This window comes from Lactuca sativa, chromosome 2 (assembly GCF_002870075.4).
Source record: "Lactuca sativa cultivar Salinas chromosome 2, Lsat_Salinas_v11, whole genome shotgun sequence".
Taxonomy (NCBI): Eukaryota; Viridiplantae; Streptophyta; class Magnoliopsida; order Asterales; family Asteraceae; genus Lactuca; species Lactuca sativa.
In genome coordinates this window covers 181,244,340-181,271,952 of record NC_056624.2, presented here as the reverse complement: position 1 = coordinate 181,271,952, position 27,613 = coordinate 181,244,340, and the positions used below count along the sequence as shown (strand labels likewise).

Here is a 27,613-nt window from a genome sequence, read left to right as displayed (position 1 = left end):
ACATCGTACAGACATGAGACATGGATTATAATTAGGAGTGTTTACGGGGCGGTTCAGATCGGATAGTAAAAAAATTATAAACCGTGACAACGGGGCGGGTACCTTGCTAGCACTAACCGTAACCGAACCGAATTGCTAAAAAACCCGACCCGAACCGAACCGTATAAACGCGGGTAACCACGGTTCGGTTCACGGGTATCCGTTAAATATAAAAAATAATAATCAATTAAAACTACAAACTTCATTTTCAACAATTCTTTTCTAAAAATAAAAAACTCACAAAGTTTAAAAAAAATCAATGCTTGCTAATAAAACAAACTCTTTAATATTATAAAACCAATCATCAATCTTTGATATATTGATATTTGATATTTATTAATTATTGTTTTTTTGCATGTGGCGTCAAACTAATTCTTTGGTTACGAAGGATAATTAATTTGATATCATAAAACCAACTTCACTTCTAGATTTTCTAGATTTACGCATAACAAAACACAATATATTCGAATTACAGTAAAAAAAAGTTAATTCGTTGATGTTTAAATTACAATCAAATATATTAATATAACCGAATCTCATATATATATATAACGGTTCGGTTCGGGTATTCGCGGATATCTAAATATCCAAACCGAAACCGACCCGTAGGTATTCGGTTTTTTCGGTTTCGGTTTTTTTCGGTTTCGGTTTTTTCGGATTCGGTTTTTTTCGGTTTTGGGTTTGCCGGATCGGCTCGGTTTTTCGGTTTTCCGGTTTTTTTGCACACCCCTAATTATAATCGTTCTCATTGTCCAAGTTCTGTTTCCTGATTTATGATTTATGACAACTAGAATCTGACTACCAATTGAACACGTCAATTCAGTCAAGGCTTGGCCAGGCACTTTAGATGTCATCATCAAATCATCGAGGGCCCAAAGATATCACTTTTCCCGTTAAGGCAAAAGGAACAAATAAACTTTGACATATACGCTTGTACTATTTATGTAACAACCATGAAAAATTAACAAAAATTTAAATTTTTCAAAACCAATCCAAGTAGATAAAATTATTCAAACAACAACATAGTTCACAAGTTGTTTTCAAAACAGTTTCCTATCAGAGTTACCAGAAATCCCAATTCATAAAGTGTGAGGATGTGTACGTCATGCCTTCGCCTTTCCATGGTCACCTGAAGTACCTAAAACAATAATTAATAAATGTAAGCTCGAAGGCTTACTGAGTTACCCTCAAAATACCAACATGTACAAACCAAACAATATAATAACAAACAATATGCATAATGAGCCTTCAGCATGATTGGATCGCCTCACAGGGCCTACAACATATCTGGACCGCTCCCAAGCCTTTAACATGACAGGACCGCCTCGCAGGGCCTACAGCCTATCCGGATCGCTCGACAGGCCTTCAACATGACTGGACCACCTCGCAGGGTCTACAACCTATCCCGATCGCCCCGGGTATGTGGCCTTTAGCACAAAGCAGGATCGCCTCAACCCAACCACCAGACAAACAATCATGTGCACATAAGTAACATATGCTAGCATACAAATATATCAATCGACAACTCTAATAAATCAATTAGCATAACAACATCCTCTAACCAGGATACCAACATAGCAGCCCACTAAGCATACTACCATCCTAAGTACCAGAGTGCTAATCAATAAGCATAGCATGCAATAAACCCGAATATATAATCTGAAGGGTCGTCATTGGTGCCTTAAACCCTGTTAATAAAATGAGAATAACTCACTTTGCAAGTAGTGCAGAACTGAACTGAGAGCCTCCAACCGCTACCTCACCGACAACCTCGACTGTCTAAAATGACAAATACTAAATTAATAAGTGGGATCTCAAAATTGCCAAAGGGGCCATATTGTCCATTTCTCTAATTTGGGCCCAAGGCCTAATATCAACTCATTACTCAAAGTCCATATACATAAGACCATCAATGGCTCAATTTTCCAATTGGTCCTATTTCCTAATTGGCCTTACCAAGTACAAATATTCTAAAGGCGACCCAAACCCGAAACCCAAATGTCAAAAGACCAACAGAGGACGTACGCGGGGCGCACTCCTGTTCCATGTTGACCGCTATTGGGGTGGTTGACCACGTACGCTAGGCGTACAAGAATTACGCTGAGCATACGCGGGGTTTCACCAAAACCCTAATAAGTGCTTAATGTCTTAAGCACTTAAGCCCAAATCTCCAGATCCATCGACCAAATGTGCCATAGGACTATAAAGTCTTGAAATTTATCACTTTGGACGCCAGAAAGTTCTTAACACGTGGTCTTAATCCATTAAGACTTTCATACTTCATGCATGAGACAAATCTAGCTATTGGGACACCATTTTTATCACTTAGGACCTCTTCTAAAGTCTGAAAGAACAACTCATTTCGTCCAAATCATAACATACAACATCCTGGGACTTTTGGGACAAGAATGCTTCCATTAAGCTAAAATGACTAGATCTAAATCATACAAGTATAAAGTTCCAAGCTTTTTACCTTCTGGAGCTTCTAGGGCGCAACACAACTTCAGATCTATAGTCTTGTTCTCATTCTTCAACTACTTGATGCAATGCCTTCACCTTTCAAGGGTTCAAAATACACACCAACTCACACTCTCACACAAAACTAGGGTTTAGAACTTTTTCTGGAATATGGAGGCTAAGGATAATCAGAGGGAATGATCCATAAGGGTGTTTATATAGTCCCCAACCTTAAATATTAGGGTTTTCACCTGACGTGAGTAAGCCTAGCGTACATAAGTGTACGCCCAGCGTACTAGGGCGCGCCTAGTACGCTCAACGTACTCCTCCCTGACCCAAATAAAAGACGAGAGATTCGAAATAGACCTGCAAAGCTCGGGATATTACAACTCTCCTCCACTTGACCTAGACTTCGTCCCTGAAATCTGCTGCAACGAATAGATCCGTGTAGTGCTCCCGTATTTCGGACTCTGGCTCCCAAGTCCACTCGGATCCCTTCCGATACCGCCACTGCACCTTTACTAGAGGTATTTCCTTGTTACGCAGAGGAGATGAAGGCGACGCCTGATGTTGTTAATGGTAACACCCAATATTTTATGGGACCAGTTTGTTAAATGTGGGTTAATACCATAAATGATTTTGTTTAAACCATAACATTTAAAAGTTTGAAATAGTTTAAAATTTTTGAGGTGTTACATTTCCAACGAACTTGTGACAATTTTTCAACGATTTTTACTAAATTTCCATTTTATGAGAAAATTTGAAGGATAGTCCGTGCTACCCCATGCTACATAGTAAATCTGCCCATGATTTCAATCGAATAACCAAACATGAAATAGTAATAAACCACTCCAATACATTGTCCATTTCATTATTTGATTTATTCAATTATGGGCAAATGTCATATTAGCCTATCAAACTTTTACCATTTTCTCGATTTGGTCACTAAACATTTTTTTTGCACAATAGATCCCTAAAGTGTCATTTTACCTGTTAAATAAGCCATTTTACTCGAATTTAGCAGGTAACCCGGTAACAATGCTGATGTGGATTTAATAATTATTTTATGTAGCCACATCATATATTCTACATATATAACATCTTACTTTTTAATCTCCAACCCCCTCATTGGAACTTGCATTTAGCCACCAGCCCACCACAATCTCCTTTACCATGGCCAAACCCATCGCAACCTTTCCTACAATCATTAGGGCAACATGTAGATGAAAACCTCAACGTTCACATCGTTAGGCTCGTTTCCCAAAGAGACTCCTTCACGATGCTCATCAGAGAGAAGAGTTGTGACCCTTCTCCGATCTCCGCTCCATACTTCCTATCGCTGACGCCAACCACTACTTTATCCGGTAAGTTCGACTTTCTTTATCCGGTTACACCTCCTGGGTCAATATATGATGTCTGATTTTCTGGAATCGATGTAACATATGAGTCAAAATCGTCATTATCAAATACTTAAATATTGATACTGACAAGAAGAAAGGGGATTTGATTACTTGGTGCTGAGGATTCACGCGCATACATAGAAAATGTCTGAAGAATACAAAATGAACGGCGGTACCTGTGATCGATTGGGAAGGAATAGTAGGAGCTATTCGTTCTTTGATTGATACCTAAAATCAATACCAGAAGCTACAATCGATTGAAGGAGGCGAAAGAATGGGATCGATCTCTATTTTGCTTGGGGTAAAGGATACGAACGTAGAAGCAAGCACAATCTCTTCAAAATCGCTAGTTGATTTTGTGGTGGTGGGAATTGGGAAGACGAGATCATGGGGGTAGTCGACCTGCAATGGCCCTTTTTTTGGTTTGCTCTTCGTCATTGGTACTCACTAATCGAGGGTAGGAAGGAATATGAACGAAATCAGGAAATCGGTGGATCGATGGCTCTTAATCGATCACGAGGATAATTTCTCTCTATCTCTTTTCCCCTTAGTCTTCTTTGATTTGTTCTTTGTTTTTCAGTGTACAGTGAGTAGATACAGTGAGTATACTTTAATGGAGGTGGAGGTGGAGGTGCAGTTGATGGTCAAACAGTGGTCAATGCACACATTTTACAGCTTACCCGGTATCAGGTCACATAAGGATATTTTAAAACAAGAAAACGAGAGTTCATTCCCTTAATGTACCAAAAAAAAGTTGGGTAACCTTTTAAAACAAACACAAGTTCGATGAGCTAATATAACATCTACCCTTCAATTATCAGATCATTTCCTTTCTATCAAACCAAAAGAGAGTTTTGATTCACATATTTTTTCAACTTATCGAAGATATATGTAAAGGTGGATAACAATGTAATAATTCACATATTAAAGGGGTTAACATGACTTAAGTTGATGATTGAAAGGGTAAGAGTGAAAGTCGTTTAAAACAAAACTAGCGACCCGAGTTATAATTCTACGGGTACAAAGTGAAAGTCCGACCGGAAAGAGTTCGCTGTATCTAGGGTTTCTAATTTCTGCGGCGGCAGATACACCTACAGACCAGAATCGCTCATGGTAATTTTTAGATTTTCAGTTGATTTTAATTTTTGAATCTATATATCGATTTAGCATGTCGTATTTGTTTCGCATATGAATTCTGTTAACTGTGATTGCAGCCGTCGCACAAGTCGTTCATGATAAAGAAGAAGCTAGCGAAGAAGATGAGGCAGAACAGGCCTATTCCTCATTGGATCCGTATGCGCACCGACAACACTATCAGGTACAATGCTAAACGTAGGCACTGGCGCCGCACCAAATTAGGGTTTTAAATTAAGGAGCTTGATGTATACTTTTATTTGATCTGTAATGACTAAGATGTACAACAGAAAAAGTTGGAATTCTTGATTATGTATCGTTTCACATTCAAAATTTGAGACATATTGGAATCAGAAACCATGTCTATCAGTTTGTTGTCAGTTTAGTATGTTGAATTTTTCCATAACTTTGCTTTGAAGTCCTGCTTTATTCTCTTAAATGCCTGAGAAATAAGGGGGGCCCTGTGTAACTGTGTTGATTATTGCTTTCTTGAAACTCTTTTGTGGTCTTAAATGTGTGTATAAAAGTAGGATTCTGAATTGAATATCACCAAGATTCAAATCCTTAAATGCAATGCATTTACTAGCTGTTAAATGTGCTTACTCTTGAGTCTGTACATCTGCTGCAACAACTTTGATGCACTGCATCAAATAAAAGTATGATATGCTCTGATGCTGATGGTGATTTTACTTGGCCTCTTGCAGACTCCATTGATATTCTTCATAATGTAACTGGTTATAGCTTATAAGTAACAGGCCTAAGAGAGAGTAATTCATAATCATAACTAAACTTGTGGGGCCATATTAATTTCAATTTATTGATTCAAAAAGTAAAAATCATATAAACTAAACTTGTGGGGCCATAAATAAGAGATTTATCACTTTTCTGGATTTTCTAAACCCATCTTTTATGTAGACACTTTAAATTTGATGAAGAAAATACGGTCTGTGGGGTTTTTCTTAAATTTTGTGTTTTGATATCAAGTGTGGAGCTTTTCTGATCTAAAGCTTAGGCCTTTTGATATTTTAGGGTTTTAGTGTATATGGTGGATAATATTGTAATTTCCCATTAGGTTATTTTTGTAAAATAAATAGGCGATCGAATCGATAATCTTGTTGAGGATATGATATGATTGATATTATTCCATTACCTAATTTTCTGCTACCTGTTTGTATAAATATGGTAATAGTTGGTAAACAAGCAATAAGTAGATACATGTACACTAAGAATCTGGAAAAAGATTAATAATAATTTCAGAGATGATGTAACATGAAAAGTTATATGACAAAAAGATTTTGTACCTTCACCTGGTATGATTTGATGACTCGTCAAAAGATTGCAAAAGCTCCATAACCTAACCTTTTATTTAAAATTAAAATATATATTCAATTCGTTATTGCTATTGTTATTCTTTAAAAAGCAAAAAATTAATACATACAAACACATGGTGGTATAACCAGGACACAATATTATTGCTATTATAACTGAATTTTCATTTCAACGATATTTGTTCTCTGCTTTTGTGAGAATGTTAGGTTACTTTTTTTTTTTTTTTTTTTTTATATTATTATTTACTGAAATTAAGTTTCGTTTTGTCAAATCTTTTGTATAACAACAATCATATCACTTACGATAACTTTGTGGAGTTGTAATTAAATTAATTTGTATAATTCGTTAGTAGTAGTGACTAGTCAATAACAACAATCATCAGTCAACCGTTGGACTCTTTAGTAAATAACCCAAAACTTTTTGTTGGGTTGGAATTTGGAAATGATTGAGATACAATTAGGTTCTTATACGAATGTCTTCGTCCATAAAATTTTAAACAAATGTGTTTGTCCACCAATTAAGATATAACTTTTTAATAGCTTTCAAGTATTACTATTATTTGCTTTTGAGCATTAATAGGTTTATTTATGATGTGTTGGAGGTTTGTGGCATATTGATGGTGTATATGTATAAACGAGCTCTTAAGTTGATATTGGGGAGACGTACCTCAAAATGATTTTTTTTCCTCCAAAATCGTGTTCTCCATCAGGACAATCATAACACTCAAAATTACATTTATCGATAACATATGTATTCTCACAATATTCCAACGACTCTTTGTGTGGATGTAGATGTGAATCATGACGCAACATCGACAACTTTTGATAATCATTTCTTGGTTCAACATTCAACAAAGTACTATGTTTGAAGAATTGTTGAAAATGTATTTCACAAATAATAAATTTTGAAAGTGGGGGCATTTTGAAACTAACAAAAGTTATTGTAAACGACTATTTTAGAGTAAATATTTTGAAACTTCGGAAGATCGCAAGCAGTTCTATTTTAAAACTAGCAAAATTATTGTCAACAACCTTTTCTAAAAATTTCTGAGAGATGATCAAATTATTAATATGATTAGAAAAATTAATTATTTTTTATTTTTGAATAATATCCCAAAATAGTAATATCTTCAATTTATTTTTGAATAATGTAGATTTATATTAGCTGTTAAAACCAGTTTAAATGAATGGATGGACCTAATTTTAAACATTAAAAAAAAAAAAACAATAGAAATCGAGTTATATTTTTATGAGGTTGTTTAGATTGCATCATAAAACTATTATCTATTTATCTTATATTGTAGTTTTAGGTTGTAATTATAGATAAACTTGATTTTTATTGTAGTTATTTTATCATTGGGTTTCATTATTAAAGGACTTTTAACTCAATGATATCACGTTTTGATATTTATATTTAAGGTTGATGGTTCAAGTTCTGTTTTAAATATAAACAAAATTATAAGTAATTTCTTTTTAAGAGAAATTAAATATTATCTTACATTTTCTTCCTACATATGAAATGATGACATGTATCATCTTTTGACAAAATTAATTATATTTTTGAACATTAAGAAAAAAAAAATAGGAGGATATTTAATTTCTCTTTAATAGTATATTAAACTTTTCGTGGGTTTTATTATTTGGACAAAGTAATTCGACTATAGGTATATGGTTATTTGTCGTGGAATATCTAATTTTGAATAATAATAAAAAATCATACTAATTACAACATATGTTTAAAAGAAAGATAGAATTTGTTTGTTCTATTTTTTAAACTTATATTATGAATTTGATTTTGTTGAAATGAAAACATCACTATCCATTTGATTTTGTTGCATTGAGAAAAGGTACGGAACGGTGGATCCTGATCATGATCCTGAATTTTAAGATGATCATATGACACACATATCATCAGAATAACAGAGGAGCAGAGCACAATAAAGCTAAAGCATGTCAAAAACTAAATTCCAAAATTTCAATCATCCCATTTTTTTATGGAATCTCATCATGTGCTTTTCATCCCATTATGGTATTATCTGGAAATTTCAATTACTTATTTATGATACATTCCAAAAACAAATTATTGATTTCTTAAAAACTAATAATAACATCCATTACTATTCGTACGTTTTCTTATAAAAGTATGTTTTATTGGAATTTTATGTAACAGAAACGTTTACATTCCAGCTGAATAACCAAATGGAAACGAAATTACGAAGAAATGTGTAGCGTACACGAAGAAGAGGAGATTTACTTAAAAGAGAAAGTTAAATGTGATTTATTGACGTGCCATTTAATCGAGAACCAAAATTCTTACTGAAAATAGCACTTAATTTGATCACTCAAATTTTTTGATGATATCTCCAATTTGATATCTCAAAATGCTCTAAGGTAGAGTTTCATATGCAGTAATCGATGATGTAATCAAATGAAGCGTTAAACCGGAATCGAAAAAACAAATCTTGTTTGGTTGTCACTCAAAGAAAAAGGTATTAAGCATTCCTCATTGTGATTTTTTAGCTGATTTTAGTTCCATGAGGGAGGAGTGTTTCCATTTTTCGTTCATTCATTCAGGAAACTAAAGGGGAGTTTGGTTCAAGAATTTAAAGAAATTTGTAGGAATTTGAATGTGAATTCCAGTAAAAATTATGTTTGGTCAAAAAAATAATAATCACTTGTCATAAGATGTGTTAATCGTTTAAAATTTTAATCTATAAGATTGAACACTCTTTAATATATAAACTACATTACCTTGCACCATGTTGTTATATAGTCAATTAGGAACATAAACCATGTTTATTTTTTCTTTAATAAACTATGTTTGTTAGCACCCAATTTTAGATTTATAAGACTTTGGAGTTTGCACCATGTGACCGAAAGGTTATCCCCTTCAAAAACCTGTAACATGATTTGTGAGTTGTGACGTCCTTTTTAAGAAGGAATATTTTGCATATGGCAGAATATATTAACTAATTTATGTGTAAATATCCTTTAAAAAAATATAATGTCTGACAGTCACATATAATACTTGATTAATTATAATTTTTTGAAAACTTACAAATCAGAATCAATCTTATAAGACTTTATACAATAAATACCGATGATAAAGTTAACATGCAACGATATCTCTTTCTGAAAACACATTGTATGTTCTAGATAAATAAAGTATAAATTACAAAAAATAAAATAAAAAATTAACATGGTTGTCTCACATGTGTCATGACTCATGAATTATATAAATTGCATAGATAGCCCCATGAACATACACATGACCATTATTTTTAGTGTCCCAAATAAAGTTTTTTTTTTTTGCAATAATGATCCATGGATTTTTTTTTTGTTATTTCATTTTAACATGTATGATGAAACTTTTTTGTCGAATCTTGTATTATATTACATGTTATATTTTATTTTGATACGACATCCTTGGCCACCTATGATTTGACTTGCAATACAACACTTTAAAACGTGTCAATCCACATGGTAATTGGGTAGGGGATCGAGAAGAGAAATGTTAGGAGTTAGAAGGTGCAATCATGTGCCCACAACACGAATAATACACTTTTAGATGACCTTTATCACTACTTTTTTACTTGGTCAAAGTATTCATGACTTGTAACTCATGCAATAAAATCGTACATACATACAGGCAATGCATGAGTGCATAACATGACTTGTACCTCCTTAATCATGCAAGCCATTGTACTATAAGCAAAAATTGGTGGATGTAGGCACATGACAAATGTAAATATGTAATGTAATGCACACCTTCAAACTTCAATGGAATGGCATAAAGATGATGGGAGATTTGGCACCTAATGCGTTTCTAGTTTTGTGTACAACCTTCAAAGTAAATATACTGAGGCAAAAGTACAAGTTTGTACCTGTGGTACGAGTGCTTTCCAATGGGAAATGGTCCAACTTAACCATTTATAGGTGTTTCTTGCCAATCCGAAGATATCGCCGGTAGCTTTTCACGGGGTTGTGGACCCCACAAAGGGTGTCGTTTCAAGATTTGGAAGCTGAGAACCAATGACCATGGTGTTGCATTATTGTATAGGTTGTGTTTTAAGGATATTGGCCTAAATGAACCCACCAATACCAAGAAACTTAAAAGAAGAAATGGACATGGCAAATTGGCAATGATACGATTTATAATGGATTTGCAAGAAACGTTAAAGGGAGACTATTTCTGAAAATTCATAATGGCTTTTAGAAATGATTTGAATTTTGAAAAAGCGTCTTGCCTATTGGGAAGCTATTACAATCAAAGCTTTTCGATCATTTTGCTTTTTCAAACCTTAATCGCATGTAATTATACAAGGAAGTCTTTGCACTTTTGCATATATGTGAGGACATGAGAATCCAGAAGTGATGCGTCACGATTAGAGTCTTGATATCATAGTGATTTCATGAAATCGGTAGGCCGTGATTGTTAATATATATAGTTTACAAGATTATCTCTAATCGTAAACTATAGTATAAATTAAAATCACTGGCATTTTACCATCTTACTAACTTTTAACCGTTAATTAAATGATATCTAGTTAACCTCCACAATAGATTTTTTTTTTCTTAACTAATCCTCCCTTATCAATCTAAAATGTTTTAAAAGATGAGGGGGTAAAATATAACAAACATGAAAGTATGACAAATTATACATTGAATAGTCAATAAAAAAATCAAATAAGCTATTTATTCCAATGAGGTTGAGAGCTTATTAAAAAAATAAATAGTAATAAGTCATAAAAGAAAACTCTAATGGAGATGCTCTAAGTTTATATTTTACCAATGACTACATTTTATCGGATAGCTTATAAAATAAAAACTAGTTTTTCAACATAACATTGATCTCAATTATTACTAAGGCTGTCATTCCATGGAAAACCAACCAACATCTTTCCAACTGACTTTACCAACTGAACCAAAAAAATTGATAACCAATATGTTTGGTTGTAGTAACGTACAATGGAGTAATCTTGGTAAGGATATAATATAAAATTTTAAATATCATGCTAATAATATACAACAAATTCATTATATATATATATATATATATATATATATATATATATATATATATATATATATATATATATATATATATATATATATGCGCGAAATCATATATTAAATATTTAAATGTGTTTAGTATTTACAACTTTAAGAACAAGATTAATCATTTAGACGTGGTCAATAATTATTATAACATTAAATTAAAAAAAAATTAAAAAGTTCATTCTTTAGTTAACTAAAAGAACTACTTCACTAATTTCTTTACTAAAGGACAAAAATGTGTTGTGTCGTTAGTATTTAATTATTACAATCGAAAATTAGAAAGAAATTATGATATATCATTTAAGTTGTTACTAGCTAAATAAATTTGTACCAAATATAGTTGATACTATAATAAATTTCTTTTACAAACTATAGTTACTATGATATAAGGTTCGAGGAAAAATATGATATTCACCCCTAATTATTACAATTGAATTAAAGTGTATTTATTGATTTAAAGAAAATATAAAATATAAAAAGTTAGAAATTTGATGATATTGAGGGAAATGTGTTAAATCACTAGAAAAGAAGAGTAAAAGGTTTTGACAGAAGGAAGAACATGAAGGATAGTTTGGTAAATTTGCAAAAGAGAAAGGCTTACAAAAAGGGATTAGAACTTGAAGCATGAAGGTGCCAGTGCATACATGCAATTTACTATAACTTGCATCACCTGACAAACACCACATGAAGAAGGCAGACTTGAGACCCTACCCACATTATTTTGTCCACATGGAAGACCGGAAAGCCAGTGCATATCTGTCCCACTACCTCCTCTCTCTTTCCACAATTGCAAAAAATAAATTATATAAAAATGACAGCAATTTTCCCTCTCATTCTTAAAATTTGACACCCAATTCAATTCCCTCAAAAAAAATATCCCACCTTATATTCCATCAAATGAAATCTCTTCAAGAACCTAAAAAGCAACAATCTTTGTAGATTTTAGTAAATAAAGAAAGAGAGCGACTTGGGCAAGTAAAGCATCTTTTAATGATATTTGCATCCTGATTTGGTTGAGTGGAAGAAGGAATTAGCAGCGGTGGACGCTGGTGGTGGAAATGGCTACGAAGGAGGTTGTGTATGCTTTAAAAGATGATGATAAACAAGAGTTACAGAAGCAATTAGGATGTATGAATGGAATCTTTCAGCTGTTTGACCGGCGTTACCTCCTTGGCCAACGCCGCCGCCACAACCAGAAGAGGCTACCTCCACCTTCAGGTACCACCATGAATGCTCTAGTTCTACCTTAAACAAAGCTTCCATATACAATAGTAGAAATAACAAGCAATAGAACTATATGAATATATAATCATCGCTTTGGTTTTCCATGTCTTAACGAATTGCCAATTGCTTGATCTTTAGGTCAAAGTGGCAATGGTGACAAAGACTTTAGCAAGCCTTCAGAGCAAACCAAGGTAAACAACACGAGCTTAAGCAGAAATAACCATTGAAATTTGCCTAAAATGCTCACTTGGGAATATTTTGGTGTTCTTTTTACAAATTTGTAGGAAAAAAACTCCAAGGTAGCCATGAAAGAGAAGCAGAGAGTCTCTGTTGAATTACCAAGAACCTCGGTGTCTTCTTCTACTTCATCTAACGCTTTGTCATCTTTAGATTGTTGTAAAAGAGTTCAAACAGAACAATCGTCGTCTTGCCAAAGTGTCGTCTCTGAACCCTCTTCATCCCCATTCTTAACCAGAAAACAACCAGATTTTTCTATACAATCACCTGATATCAGAGATGTAGTCAGGGATTCCATGACTAGAGAACCTCGTGTAGTATCAATCAAAGCTATGGTGGGTCCTCCTATGAAGCATATCGATTCCCCAAGGCCATTCCCACATAAAAAGACCAGTCAATCCGATGAAAACGGTCGAAACCTGCGGGAAATTCCATGGTCACCCAAGGAAGTAAAGGAGACAACACGGAGGTCATGTGATGGAAGGGAATCACGATATTCTTTGAAATCCAATATGAAGATCAAAGAGCTTCCAAGGTTATCATTAGACAGCAGGCAAAGCTGTATCAGTAATTCCGCCATTGATTCAAGAAGAAGCTTGCTAGGTGACATGGAGAGCGCCGCAAGAACTAATAAACGACCATCATCAGGTGTTGTCGCAAGGTTGATGGGTCTGGAATCCTTAACAGCCGCCATTGATGAAAGTGCGACGTTGAAGACACCTTGCTCAAGTCAAGAATCGGTCTCAAAGTCAAAATCAAGAAAAGAGGAGGAACTAAAGAGGGGAGTCGGTCATGTAATTACAAGAATACCACTGGAAACAGCTCCATGGAAGCAGGAGGGTAGTAATCGAGGCGCACAGAAGCCACCATTCAAGAGTAAGGAAGATCCAGAAAAATCCGCACCTGCTTCCCCTTCCATTTATGGCGCGATCGAGAAACGGTTGACTGAACACGATTTTAAATCATCAGGGAAGGATCTCAGAGCCCTTAAACAGATACTAGAAGCAATGCAGAAGACACGAAGGAGGTTAGAGTACAAAGATCATGCATTGGACAACAACAGCAGTAGCACCATTGATGATCATAAACCGGTTTCCCCCACCATCAAGGGAATTAGCCCTCCCAGGAAACATGAATTCCTGAAAGTCGACATAAAACCTGCGACGCTAACTTCCGATTCCAGTTCCATTGGTAGGGGCAGATTGAAAGATTCAATCCGGAGAGATAAGAAGTCAACTAGTAGACCACTGTCAACTTCAAACTTTCCAGATTACATATCCACAAGTTCAAGATATTCTGGACCACCGGGCCCAAGAATTCAAAGATCAAAGAATGGTGTAGACAAGCCATTGAAACATGGACCTTCATCTGAATTGAGCAGGACCAGAAAGCAACCCGGTATGCAAGTGGGCTCAAGAACAAGAAAACCAAAGGCCAAATCCATGGATACATTGCAAGAAACAAGAACTTTTAGTCAACAGAGTGATACAGTTTCTTTTCGATCAGAAAGCAACAGTGTCGCTTCACAAAGTGATTCAGAAGTCATGAGCACCGAGTGGATGCAAGAGGTGAATAGCCCATATCGACCAAAGGAAAACCACAGGGTGAGTAATTAATTGTACTTTGGTGATTGTCTCATAACATATGCAAACTCATCACTTAACGTTTATACTAACTTTTCAACACGTGTTATCTTTCTCCAGGGTAATATAGCAGAAAGGTTGACCGAAGAGAAGTCGATGGTTGACCATGCCAAACATACCATGGAACAACCAAGTCCTGTATCTGTTCTTGATGCGTTCTATACAGAAGACCCACCATCTCCAGTGAAGAAGAAATCCAATGCTTTTAATGGTACGTTTCCTATCTATCAAGCCACTTACCTTATTTATATTTTAATGGCTTACAATGATTACGTCTATCTCATTTCAGATGAGGAGAATTTACACTTTGAAGAAGCACAATATTCCGAGTTCAGTAGCATGAAACTAGAAAACATAAAGAATCTAGTTCATCAAATTGAGTTATTGAACACCAAGGCTGATGATGCTAGTGTCGATCACACTCCATGTGTGGGTGAAACTGGAGATGAAAGATATGTAAGAGAGATAATACTAGCCTCAGGTTTCTTAAAAGATCTGGTTCGCATCACCACAATAGTGCAGATTCATCCAACAGGTGGTTTAATCAACCCTGAGTTGTTCCATGTTTTGGAGAAAACCAAAGGATGTACAGACTTCAACCACAAATCAAAATCCAAGGACAAAATCCGAAGAAAAATGGTATTTGACACTGTGAACGATGTTCTTGGCCACAAATTAGGCATGCTAGGTCCTTTTGGGCCTAAAGGGAGGATTTTGAATGAAGACAAGCTACTGAAAGAAGTGTGCTCAGAAATCGACAGTCTGCAAAATAAGTCCAAGAGAGTTGTATATGATGAGGATGATGATGAAGTGATAAACATCATAAATGCAGATGTGAATAAGAGATCACAAGATTGGGAGGAATACTGTTATGAGGTTCCAGGTCTAGTGTTAGATATAGAGCGTTTGATTTTTAAAGACTTGGTGAGTGAGGTTGTGAATGCTCAAGTAAACAGTCTACAAGATTGGTCAGTGAGGCATCGTAGACAATTGTTTCCCATGTAGAAGTTGAATCCTGTCATCCTTTTAAGTTTTCATTTTCTTATCTTTTGCTGGCTTTAGAAGCACAAGTTTAGATTAGTGAAAGCATGTATCTGCAAAGCAAAAGCATATAAATTATAGTACAAGACTAATTGACTGCATTTATGTATATCACTCCATTGCTTTAAACTATTTCCTATAGTATAGGCATGTACAAAATGAATACCAATTCCACATATATTGTTGGGTATTAAGATGCAACCTTACACGGTGGTGGAGATAGTAGGTGGACATGTGGGTGTTGAGCCCCCATAATCCATCTCTTTTAATTGGACTATAAGTCCACGATCAGCCAAAGCTCACTATACGTAAAGCTTGCCGTCTATTTTAAACCTCCTTAACTAAGCTCACTATACGTAAAGCTTGCCGTCTATTTTAAACCTCCTTAACTAAGCTCACTATACGTAAAGCTTACCGTCTATTTTAAGCCTCCTTAACTCTACAATTGGTTGCTTTCAAGCCCTCTTTTATTCAAAAATCTTGGTTTTGCCTCTGACCTCGCAAGGACAATGATATAAACAATTATGCTAAGAAGATTAAATAAGAACACAATAAGATTTTTCATGGTTCACTTGATCTTTCTGATCAAGCTAAGTCCACATGTAAACTAGAAAGACTCTTGTATTGATAAACGAATGCTATAGAATATTGTTGTATTTACCACACTCAAGAATACCCTATCTCGTTACGTAGTCACAAAATCACACATCAGAGTTACAATAAATAACATGTATTTATAGTGATGTTGACCTAAAATTGTAGGATGGGCCAATGGCTTTGACATGTTGGTGTAAAGTCAAATGGACACTTCCGAAGCGGAGAACTAGAAACTACTTCACCCTTGAAGCTCCTACTGACATAGAGATTGTGCTTTAGAACTTCTGATTGGGACCGCACTTTGGTATTCGTTTCCTCTGGATATCACCAATCTTCGTTAAGATCAACTTTGCACTTTGCTCTAGTCTAAAGTCGAGACTACGCTATAGGACGAAGCCTAGACCGAGCTCTTCACTGATCCGATAACCATATCTACATGTTACTTATACAACAATCAGGGACCAAGTCTTAATCTACAACCCAAAATCTTTAATGTGACCCTAAGCCAAACTTGGTCAAAGTCAACAGTCAACGACTAAAAAGTCAACGGTCAGATCTAGCTGACCTACGTAGCATGAAGCTCTACGCCTAAAGTAGAGCTTAAGGTGGTAAAACGAGCAAAATCATGGCTATGCCCAGCGTAAAGCAAATTATGCCCAGCATAGCCTCATGATGACCAACTTAATTATTAAGTCCTTAAAAGTTAAAACAGAAGGTCAACTCTTCATATTTACAGATCTATACCATATATACGTCTTAATGGATAAAGTCTCTGACTTTATCCATTTGCATGGTCACAAGGAGCACAAAACCTAAACCTAGGTCCTTAAAGTTATTTATTGCTTAGGAACTCATGCATGGATGGATGAGAGTAACCAAGCTCTCATTTATATGACTTAACAACCCTAAAAATGTCTGGAAATGATACTCAAATGATCTAGAGTAGCTCAAGAACAACTAGATCTAACATGAAACATCATCAAAGTAGAAACTTTATACCTTCTAGATACGAATGAGTGGATGCAAATTCCAAATCTACATTGATTTGAGCTCCCAAGTGGTTCCATAATACTCTTCTTCCTTTAAAAGTGAACACAAAGCACTTCAAAAGCGCAAAACTTATAAATGGTGACTAGGATTTCAGGGAAGTTGTTTGGGAGGGTGGAGGTTGAGAATGGAGAGAGCCTCAAGGGGTTAGAGTCTTTAAATAAGGCTCACAACCCCAAAGATTAGGGTTTTGGTTCCGCGCTCCTACGCCCAATGTAGCTTAACCTATGCCTAACGTAGGTCACTTAATCCCCACGTACAAACTCCCTCCTATGCCCAACGTAGGGTAGAATTCTTTGAAATTAAATTTTATAGAAAATAACAATACCTCAAAAGATCGGATGTTACATAAAGGACCTTTTCTGCTTTACCCTCTTCGGTCTTCTTGGATTGACTCTTGGAGAGTTTCAAGTGACTCGCAAGAGGTGTACTTCTTGCCATATGTCATATGCGATAAAGACTTGTAAAAACGGAAAATAATTAGATGAAATCGCAGTCGACATAATGAAATCGCAGTCAACTTAACGAAATTGCAAACACCTTTCCTACATCTACGATTCGTTGGCTAAAGTTGAAAATTTCTTATTTTGGCTATTTTATGGAAATGATTAAGAAATGTGATTATTTTTGTCTTTTTCTCCGAACTAAGTTAAAGATAACTTATTAAGTTCAAAAAATTGTAACATTATTTACAAAATAATAAATTATAGAAATGGTCTATGTGGTTGGAATAATTTTGCAATTTTAGTCATAGTTTTTTATTTTATCAAAAATAGTCCAATTGTAGGTTTGTATAACACATTTATCCCATGTATTAGTTACCATTTTGGTTTCTTCGTTAATGCTCCTCGCATGCCCCTCATATGAGGGGCATTTTAGTCACTTCATGATGTTCGGTCTCAGGATAACCTCTTGGTGGCATAAAGATTGTAATTTGTCTTCATTTTTAAACACTATTCAATCATTTCGTCTTCCTTTTTCGAACCCTAATTGATCACTTTGACTTCGTCTTCGAACACTAATCCATCAAGCTTATTCATCAGAAAATGAAAATGTCATACAAGAGAGCCAATACAGTTTAGACATCAAGAAAGGAAGTAGGGTTCAATGAATCTTACTACCAAACAAATATCATTTCCTTTTTCTTTGATAAATATCTTGTCCAATTGTGAACCCTAATCTCGGAATATGGTTTTGGTCCACATTTAGAGTTTATACCAATCGACCAAATCAGGGCAATTCCTCCATAAATTCTCGGGAGTGAGTTTTCTACTGCAGATTTCGTCAATGCGAACTAAAGGCATGGGTGGAGGGTGGGGAATATTCTTGAAAAAGTAAGACATATGTACTTGCTCTATTTTCAGCATCCAAGGGAATACATCTTCTTCCTTTTGGAGTTGTTAAGGTTCCATCAAGAATGCGACAATGACGTTTGGGTTTTATTGGACAGTTCCATTTTCAAGGAAATTCGATCGGCATTAGTTTTTTTGACACATCGGCTAATGCGACACCTCTGATACTAAAACTTCATGATCATACACAATCATGAAGAATAAATTACAACATGGACAAAGTTATCACAACTCTAATCTTGTTCACATACGCTTAAAAAAAGACATCACGGTGTAACTTCCCCTAACCTAGTTAAATAAAGAAGCTCGGTTGTGTATGCCTTCAAGTATAAATTTGAAGCAGGACCAGGCTTCAATGCGCTCCTACTTCAGACTTGGGGGAATTATATATATATATATATATATATATATATATATATATATATATATATATATATATATGTTCACATGTTTGTAGCAACTATTTAGGAATAATTAAATAAATAAAAATTGTTATAAGGGTAATTATGTAACTTTAGCATAATAATTCAAATAAAATCCCTTAATAAATGGAAATTACCATAAAAATCTCCTTGACCAATTATTTAACCCTAGCCTCTCATATGATACGTATTCTATGTCTGCCTCCTCCTATTTTCTTTTATTATTGACGAATGAAGAAGAAGCCGTGGATCAGAAGCTGCAAATCTGTTTCCCCATTTTGTTGACAAGATGAAGATGTTATTCTCGGCGACCCCATCTCCAATCGAAGCTAGCTTCTATCTCCAATAGTTGGTCAAAGAGATTTCTACAATTTAATTTACCAGACTTGCAATTCCATTCCATAGAAAACAGGTTTTTTTCTTCGTTCTTCCAACTAGCCAATTTCTACAATTTCAACTTTTAGTTTTAGATTTTTATAATGGTGCTGAAATATATTGTTGTTCATATGAATTTGATGTTGATGGTTATGAATTGGATTTTTTTTTTCATTCATGATTCATAAAAAAATGTGGTGATTTAAGGAGCGCCCTTAAAGTGTTTGATGAAATGCCAAAGAGAAATATGACAGTCTCAGATTGTATTCATGGTTAGCAATAGAATGTTTATTGTTGTGCATCTCATCACCTAAGGTAAACAAAATCAAAACAGTGAATTATGTTATTCTATCATACTTTAAATTTAGAATTACTCTCATTTTCTTTCAATATTGAAAGAGAGGGAATCATTTTTCGATTATGAAATATATCAAGTGCTGGAAATCACATAAGAATATTCTGTAGAATAATTATTGGGTGTTTATTTTTATCTTCAATTTTTTCATTATGTAAGAATAATTATTTCATTCTTTAAGAATATTATGTGGTGAGTATTATCATCTTGAAATCACATATGAATGATTCTGGCAGAATTGTATTTCCGGTATAATCACATAAGAATGATTCTGCAAGGGTTGTATTGTAATTGGTTGATGTTTTAACATGATTTTTGTTTCTTATGTTTTTCAGATGTTTCAAGTTTTGCCAAGGGATCACTTACCGTCCTCGAGTTTATCTCCTTTTGCAGCTCATTCTATAAAATCTTTCTCATGCAATACAATTCTGACAGAATGCCAATCTCACAAAATGTCAATCTTATAGAATGCTAGATATTTTGAAGTAGCTTAGAGGTCAAACATACACAAGACATCTAGGAACGAAACAAGAAAGTGAATAGGGATTCTTTTAAGAATGCCGATATATTTTTTTCAAGAGATTTCAAGAATGAATGTAATTTATGTTTCATAGTTGTATTCTTTAAGAATGAATGTAATTGTTTATTATAAACTATTAAACTTCGTCTTATATAACATTTGTATTCATTAAAAATTATTGATATTGATTATATGTGTTTATAATATTATGTTCATAGTTGTATACCATTCTGATAGAATTACATAATATCATTCTAACAAAATGACATTCTGATAGAATAAAATCGGTATATGCTAACAAATTATGTTTGAAATTGAATTAATTTGAAAAAAAAAACCAGATTTTCTAAATCAAAATCATTAATTATCCCATAAATCTCGATTTTTCCTTTTTTAAATTTGTCTTAATTGACTAAAATGCCCTTATGCTGAAATTTGTGTGATTATATGGTACATGCTACCCTATTGTAATATCATAGATCCTCAAATCATGACCTTTGATTCTATTCCATCCGGTGGTCCAGATCTGTGCATTTTGGCACACAATAGTTAGTAAAACAAAATAACTTAACCATATATATATATATATATATATATATATATATATATATATATATATATATATATATATATAACTTCCTAAAAATACCGAGTAAAATTTTCATTTAATTTCATTTTTTGTAAGTCAAAATCATTTATTCATTAGCCCAAAAGACAATTATAGTAGAAAAGTATTCTCAAAACATCAGAGCGAAATCATAAATAGACAATGCGGAATAAATCTCCAGGGGATGCAGTGCGATCAAACCAGACCCTTCCTTTTGAAACCAATAGTACCTGAAAACATTTTAAACATACACCGTAAGCAGAAAGCTTAGTGAGTTTTCCAAAATACCACATATCATACATCATACATTCATATCATACTAAAACATATAACATGTCTATTTCACCCCTGAGTCCCTTCCAACTCTTTGAGCTCTTCCGACTCACTGAATCCCTTCCGACTCCTTTGGTATCTTTCAACCGGTACAGATCTATTTCACCCCTACAGCTAAGAATACAATCATATTAGCAAGAGTCACAAAGACAACAAGCACATATAAACGTATCAGTAAGTGTCACGAAGACCACTACTATGTACTATCGTACAACATAATCCAGTGGGCCGATATTTGTGCCTTCGACCCACAAGTATAGTGAGCAAACTCACCTTAATCTGAAGATAAACAAATCACACTCTCTTATGCTTACCTTCTCAATGCACAATTGTTAGCTTCCTCCCCATGATATATATCAACTATATATACACCTCTCAACACACATCTCATCTTCGAACTCTCTCTCTACATACGCGTCACACATACATACGTTCAGATTCCTTTCACTTAAAGAGTCTGATCTGCATTTCATATTAATATTAACTTGATCACCGGAGGCCGCTCCCGGGATGAAAGTCCAGGGGCGACTCTAACGATTCTTGTTTATGAATGTAACATGAATCACACTGAGGCTCGCTAGCAGCATCGAAGCACATATTTGAGATCTTGACTTGATCGGTCTTGTGATGATTTTTCGAGCTACATCAGGTTTATTTAAAAAAAAAACAATCTATGTTCTTGTTGTTACGTTTGAATTATTTGTGTCATGTATTTTGTAAAGATTGAATTGTTTGTGTCATGTATTTTGTTTGGTTTTCTATCAGTAATGATAGAATTTTGATAAGTTACCTTGAATTGAATATATTTTTGTTATCTTAATTATCAATCTCGTTACTTGGATTCTGAATTTGAGTTAGCAATAACTATTATATTACCTCTGGTGTCTAAATTTAAGTAAATGACTTGCAACAAGTAATAACTAATAAATTACATTGCTTGGATTTTGAAATTGATTTAATCATAATTGCTTGGATTGTGGCCCCGAGCAACACCAAATTGAGTCAATCATTTGCAACAAGAAGTCCATATATGAAATCAAACCCAAAACCATATGTTTAGTAGGAGAACAAGTCCCATTGAATGAACCCACAAAAATCTTGAAACAAATGTTCAATGGTATATTATTTTAGTGTTTATGTATTGTTCGTGTAGTTCTCATGGGTATGTCCTTTTAGTCGAAGAAAGGTCTTCAACCACTTGACTGCAAAGACCTTGATGACAGTTAAATTGACGTGATTAAATGAACCTAATGACAATTACAGATGTGATAAAATAAAATGTCACGTCATCTCATATGTAAAGTCTATGTGGCATCTATATAGATATGAAATATATCACATCCTCTAGTATTTGGTTAGGTAATTCCTGATACCTTAATAAATATATGAGATCATGAAATGACTAAATGCCCCTTATGGGAGGGGCACATGAGGAACATTAACGAAGCAAACCAATTGGTATCTTAGATAAGGACTAAATATGTAACTCAAACTTGCAACAAGAACAATTTTGAAAAATTAAAAAAACTAGGACTAAAACTATAAAATCCTGCTAACCATATGTACCATTTGTGTAATTCACTCTTGACAAAAAAAAAAAAATGAAACAGGAGGATGTGCCTTGTTTTAAAGTCTTTGACAAAAACTTAGTGCAAGATTCACGCGCCACCACCGAAGAGTAGGATGCGGCTTAATCCCTGTCAAGATATCGGGCATGTCCGACTGACACCTTCCAACTCACTACCCTCGAATAAATACGCTCCTCTCTTTCTCTCTCTTTAATTTTCTTTTCACTTATTCCCCGTCTCCCCCACTTCATACATAATTCTAGAGAGAGAAAACGACTGTGTCTGTGTGTGTGAGAGAGAAAGAGTGTGTATCTGTGATCTAATGAAGGGGGATGCTGGTGGAAAGATGATAATCAAGTCCAAGCTGAAGTGGGTTGGCTTAGTCGGACTTGTACTCTCCGCTTTATCTCTTTTCACCCACTTCCTTCTTGCTAGATATTCCTACACAGAAGAGGGCATTACAGAGTACCAAGCCATCACCATTTTCTCTTGGCGGCCAATTTTTGAGAATGCAGATCTTTCCTCCAATGTAACTTCGCTCATAACCCACTTCCAAGATCTCATATTTTGCTCCAATTTCATGTAGTTTTTCACCTAATATAGCATCTATATGAACTTTGTCAATAAGGTTTACTACTTTGTTACTCGTATCTTCCTTTATCACAGAAAAAAGTCAAAAAGGGAAACTTTTAGCATTCGATTAAGTCAATGTTTGCATCTCTTATATGGGTGTTCGATAATCAACAAGATACTCATGTTTCTCGTTTCTTAATTATCTGATGTTATGGTTGTGCAGAACAAATTGTATAAAAGGCTATGGGGCCCTGTTAGGCGTCTCGAATCTTTACAACCACATGCTAAACCTAGAGCGCACTATTCAGGTTTGTATAATCCATGTCCACTTTACATAATCCATGATCCAAATTCCAAAAATCGTAGATTGCTTTAACTATGTGTATAAAATTCATGCAATTCAACCTGGTCTGACTGCTTTTTTCAAATGCTTTAAGGATCAAAGCTTGAAGTTGTAAATAGTGCTTTGGAGCTTACTATTTAATTTTGTTATAATTGAAGCCTGATTTGTTCCAGAATTTAGCTTATTATATTGATGTTTTGCACATACCTTCAAGTTTTTAGGACTTTTAGGGTTTTAAGGAGCATAAATCAATATCTTAGAGCTGGATAAAAAGCTAGTAAATTTCAATGTCTATTAAGTCGTTCTTTCTACATTAAGTCAAAAAGTTTCTAATTTTATTCCTTTATCAGTTCCTGTTTCAGAATCAGATAGATATATTTTTGTAAGGATACGTGGAGGATTTCATGAGATCAGGAGCTCTGTGAGTGCATCTTATTCAAAAGCATCAAATTCAACAAAAATAAGACTGTACTTTTCATTTGCTTTAAAGTTTAAACGATTATCCTTTTGTAGATTTGTGATGCTGTTGTTATTGCTCGGCTTTTAAATGCAACACTTGTGATTCCAGAGATCCAGTCAACCACAAGCAGCAAGGGAATCAGGTTTTCATTCTGTTTTTTTTTAACTGATTAAATAGGCTAAAAGGGTATATCTGTAAATACTGAACACCAGCATTGTAATTTTGTATGTTATTTGCAGTGCTCAGTTTAAGAGTTTTGCTTATCTTTACAATGAAGATCAGTTCATGGCAGCATTAGCAAATGATATCTTAGTTGTGAAAACCCTTCCTAAAACCCTAAAAGGAGCCAGAAGAAAGAAAGAAATCCCTTCATTTAAAGTTCTTAACTCACAATCTCCATATTATTATTTACATCATGTTCTTCCAGTTCTGATACGCCACTCTGTGGTCGAGCTAGTTGTTGCTGATGGTGGATGCTTACAGGTAAACCATAAAAATATAACATCAAATTAAATGCAAGAAATAGCAATGTACTTTCATATATTTGTGTATTATAGCAATGTCATCTAACTACATAGCAATTTTCACTGCAATAGTACAATGCTATAATTGGGTTGATTTTCCAAAGTACAATAATGTCTATTGTGAGTTTTTCCAAGATTTTTAATTTTTATATGATATGATTTGTGGTGCATATATTCCAAAAAGGCAACACTTCCTCCAGATCTTGAGGAATATCAACGGTTGAGATGTCGTGTTGCATTTCATGCTTTAACCTTCCGACAAGAAGTACAGGAATTAGCAACCAAGATTTTACACAGGTCAGCAAGTGGTTCAAATATTTCTTGAATACCCGGGTTGTACTGTACAACCAGAACATGCGCGTCTCAATTTATGATCTTTTCAGGTTAAGGGCACCAGGAAGGCCATTTATAGCATATGATCCGGGGATGACTAGAGATGCTTTAGCATATCATGGTTGTGCTGAGCTTTTTCAGGTAATTAATTACATTATTATTGTTTCTTTTTTTTTCTTCCATCAAATACATATGTTATATTGTGTTCTGATGCATTTTGTGTGAATATGAACTATGAAGGATGTGCATACTGAACTCATTCAGCACAGACGTTTATGGATGTTAAAACGTGGAATTGTCAAAGGCAATCTTACTGTGGATTCAAACACACAACGTCTGAATGGTTCTTGTCCACTTATGCCTGAAGAGGTACATATTTTATAAACAAACCAATTTCTTGTGTTTAAACTTTAACCCTTTTCTTCTTTCTGCAGATTGGTATCATCCTTCGTGCATATGGATATTCATGGGACACAATCATCTACATATCTGGTGGAGAAGTCTTTGGTGGCCAAAAGAAACTAATCCCATTTCATGCAATCTTTGAAAATGTAGTGGATAGAACATCACTTACAACATCTTGGGAATTGAACAGAATATATGGGCGTGAAGCGAATCTTGTTGACAAATACCCAAAAACCCCACCTTCTGCTGAGAAAGAAATGAGACATGAAGCATGGAAAACATCCGGGCAACGTCCCCGCCCTCTGCCGCCACCTCCCGCCAGGCCGAAATCGTATCACATTGAAGGGTGGTGGGGTTGGGTGGCTGAAAGTGATAATGAGCCTGAGAGTACTGTGATTGAGTTGAGGACTAATGCTCACAAACTGCTGTGGGAAGCCATTGATTACATGGTGTGTGTTGAAGCTGATGTTTTTGTTCCTGGTTTTGATCGTGATGGTAAAGGAAGACCTAATTTTGCAAGCTTGGTGATGGGTCATAGACTATATCAATCTGCAACAGCTAAATCTTTTAGGCTCGACAGGTAATCTTTTAGTTTTGTATATTTACTCTTCAGTTTAACTTTGTTTATTCATTCCTTTGCGAGTTCATTCCACTATAGCAAAGAAACCCTAATTAGTGCTTACATTTTGCTTGAAACAGGAAAGAAATTGCAAAACATATGGAAGAAATCAGTGACCATTTATACGAAGCCAACCATACATGGATTAAATCCGTGAGGAGTCACCTAAGAGAAAGCTTGCTTGATCGATTAACAGAAGAATCAAAAGCATCAAAATCATTATCGTTTCTCTCATTCCCAGTCCCTGAATGTTCTTGTCTGAGATCCGAGTCAAAAGGAGCTTCCACTTCCCAACTTCCAGCTGCTATTAAGGTTGCACGTTCTTGTCCTGCTTGGATGGGTAAAGATGTAGTTTCACGTCCTGGAGACAAGGAAAACGAAGATGATCTTGATGAGGATGATTCTGGGCCTTTTGGTTTGTTTTTCCGGCAGAGTGGTGGTTCTAGTAACAGGAATAATGGAGGTGGTGGCGGCAGAGGTGGTGGAGAGATGATGAGCAGCAAAGAAGAGACTCAGATGGAAGATCAAGAAGAAATGGACGGTGGCGATAGATGACCTAATTGGGCGGTGATAGACGACGGAGTTAGGAGGTAGGAGGTAGGAATTAGGAGACCCCCTAAATCTAATCGTAGCCTTATTTAAGTTGTTTGTACAGTTGCAGTATATCGTTGATGGTGAAACTGGACTAGTTTTGAGAAAGTACAGTTTGAGTTTTAATGTCAAAGCAGCTATTATCTTTCAACTTCCGATTTGATAATTGATATGATTTGTTTAACATTTTAGAAAAATGAAATGTCTACATTCATCCCCAATAAACAACACTAAATGGGAATGTGTTGGTGTATTCAATTAGCTACAAATTTCTTACCAATTATAATTTATAAATTATTAACTAAGGGGAGCCGAAGGTTTATCAACACCCTCTGTAATTGTATCCAAGTCAGAGAAAGGCGAAGATGATGGCGACTTATCTTTTTGAGGTTGATATCAACCACTAATCTTCCCTCAACCTCTTAAATTTTTTAATTATACAGAACTAAACATTTATTTTATCGTATTTTATTTATTAAAACTACATAGTAAACATATTTCAAATAGATAGTAATAAATTTGTAATTGTTAAAGTGAAGCTCCTGCATTAGAGATAATATTCAAAGAAGGATCTATTTTAAAAATGAAGTTAGCCGAAATCTTATGTAACAAAAATAATAAGCTATGATAATGGTTTAACTCTTCTGGATACTCTAACAGAGACTAGAAAATTTGTATTGTGAGAGAACAATATTTTTAGAGTTTTAAAGTTTTTTGTATTTCTAAAGGAAACAAAAAGAAAGTTATACTTCTAAAATTTTATCTGAAAAAACCATTATTTTTTTTACAAAAAATAATTTATATTTATAAAGGTTTTAAGAGAACAATAATATTGAAAAAAAATCAATAAAACAAAATTTTAATGTTAATATTAACTTTACTGATGTGAGACAAATATAGCAAAATATGTACTAATTAGGTCTACCTTTTTCACTAAGGGATAATGACTTGAAAGGGTAATGAACTTTCAACTTTGTTCACATTTAGTCACTAAACTTTTTTTCGTTATCTATTTGTCATTGAACTAT

General features: G+C 34.5%; 3 protein-coding genes across 3 annotated transcripts; all 3 read left to right on the top strand.

Moving 5' to 3' along the window:
• The first annotated feature begins 4,848 nt into the window (after positions 1-4,848).
• On the top strand, positions 4,849-5,410 carry LOC111876652 (60S ribosomal protein L39-1). Its single transcript, XM_023873205.2, has 2 exons — positions 4,849-5,009; positions 5,111-5,410. Exons 1-2 carry the CDS (start codon positions 5,007-5,009, stop codon positions 5,261-5,263), a joined length of 156 nt encoding a protein of 51 aa, XP_023728973.1. The 5' UTR covers positions 4,849-5,006; the 3' UTR covers positions 5,264-5,410.
• A 6,756-nt stretch (positions 5,411-12,166) lies between these two features.
• Positions 12,167-15,693, top strand: LOC111876653 (protein LONGIFOLIA 2). Its single transcript, XM_023873206.3, has 5 exons — positions 12,167-12,634; positions 12,779-12,831; positions 12,925-14,481; positions 14,581-14,731; positions 14,810-15,693. The coding sequence occupies exons 1-5, from the start codon at positions 12,475-12,477 to the stop codon at positions 15,523-15,525; spliced, it is 2,637 nt and encodes an 878-aa protein (XP_023728974.1). The 5' UTR covers positions 12,167-12,474; the 3' UTR covers positions 15,526-15,693.
• A 7,109-nt stretch (positions 15,694-22,802) lies between these two features.
• Positions 22,803-26,736, top strand: LOC111876654 (O-fucosyltransferase 27). The gene is made up of 10 exons (XM_023873207.3): positions 22,803-23,266; positions 23,534-23,618; positions 24,004-24,074; positions 24,167-24,255; positions 24,353-24,596; positions 24,822-24,934; positions 25,021-25,111; positions 25,211-25,339; positions 25,405-25,955; positions 26,075-26,736. Exons 1-10 carry the CDS (start codon positions 23,060-23,062, stop codon positions 26,547-26,549), a joined length of 2,055 nt encoding a protein of 684 aa, XP_023728975.1. The 5' UTR covers positions 22,803-23,059; the 3' UTR covers positions 26,550-26,736.
• Positions 26,737-27,613: the final 877 nt, after the last annotated feature.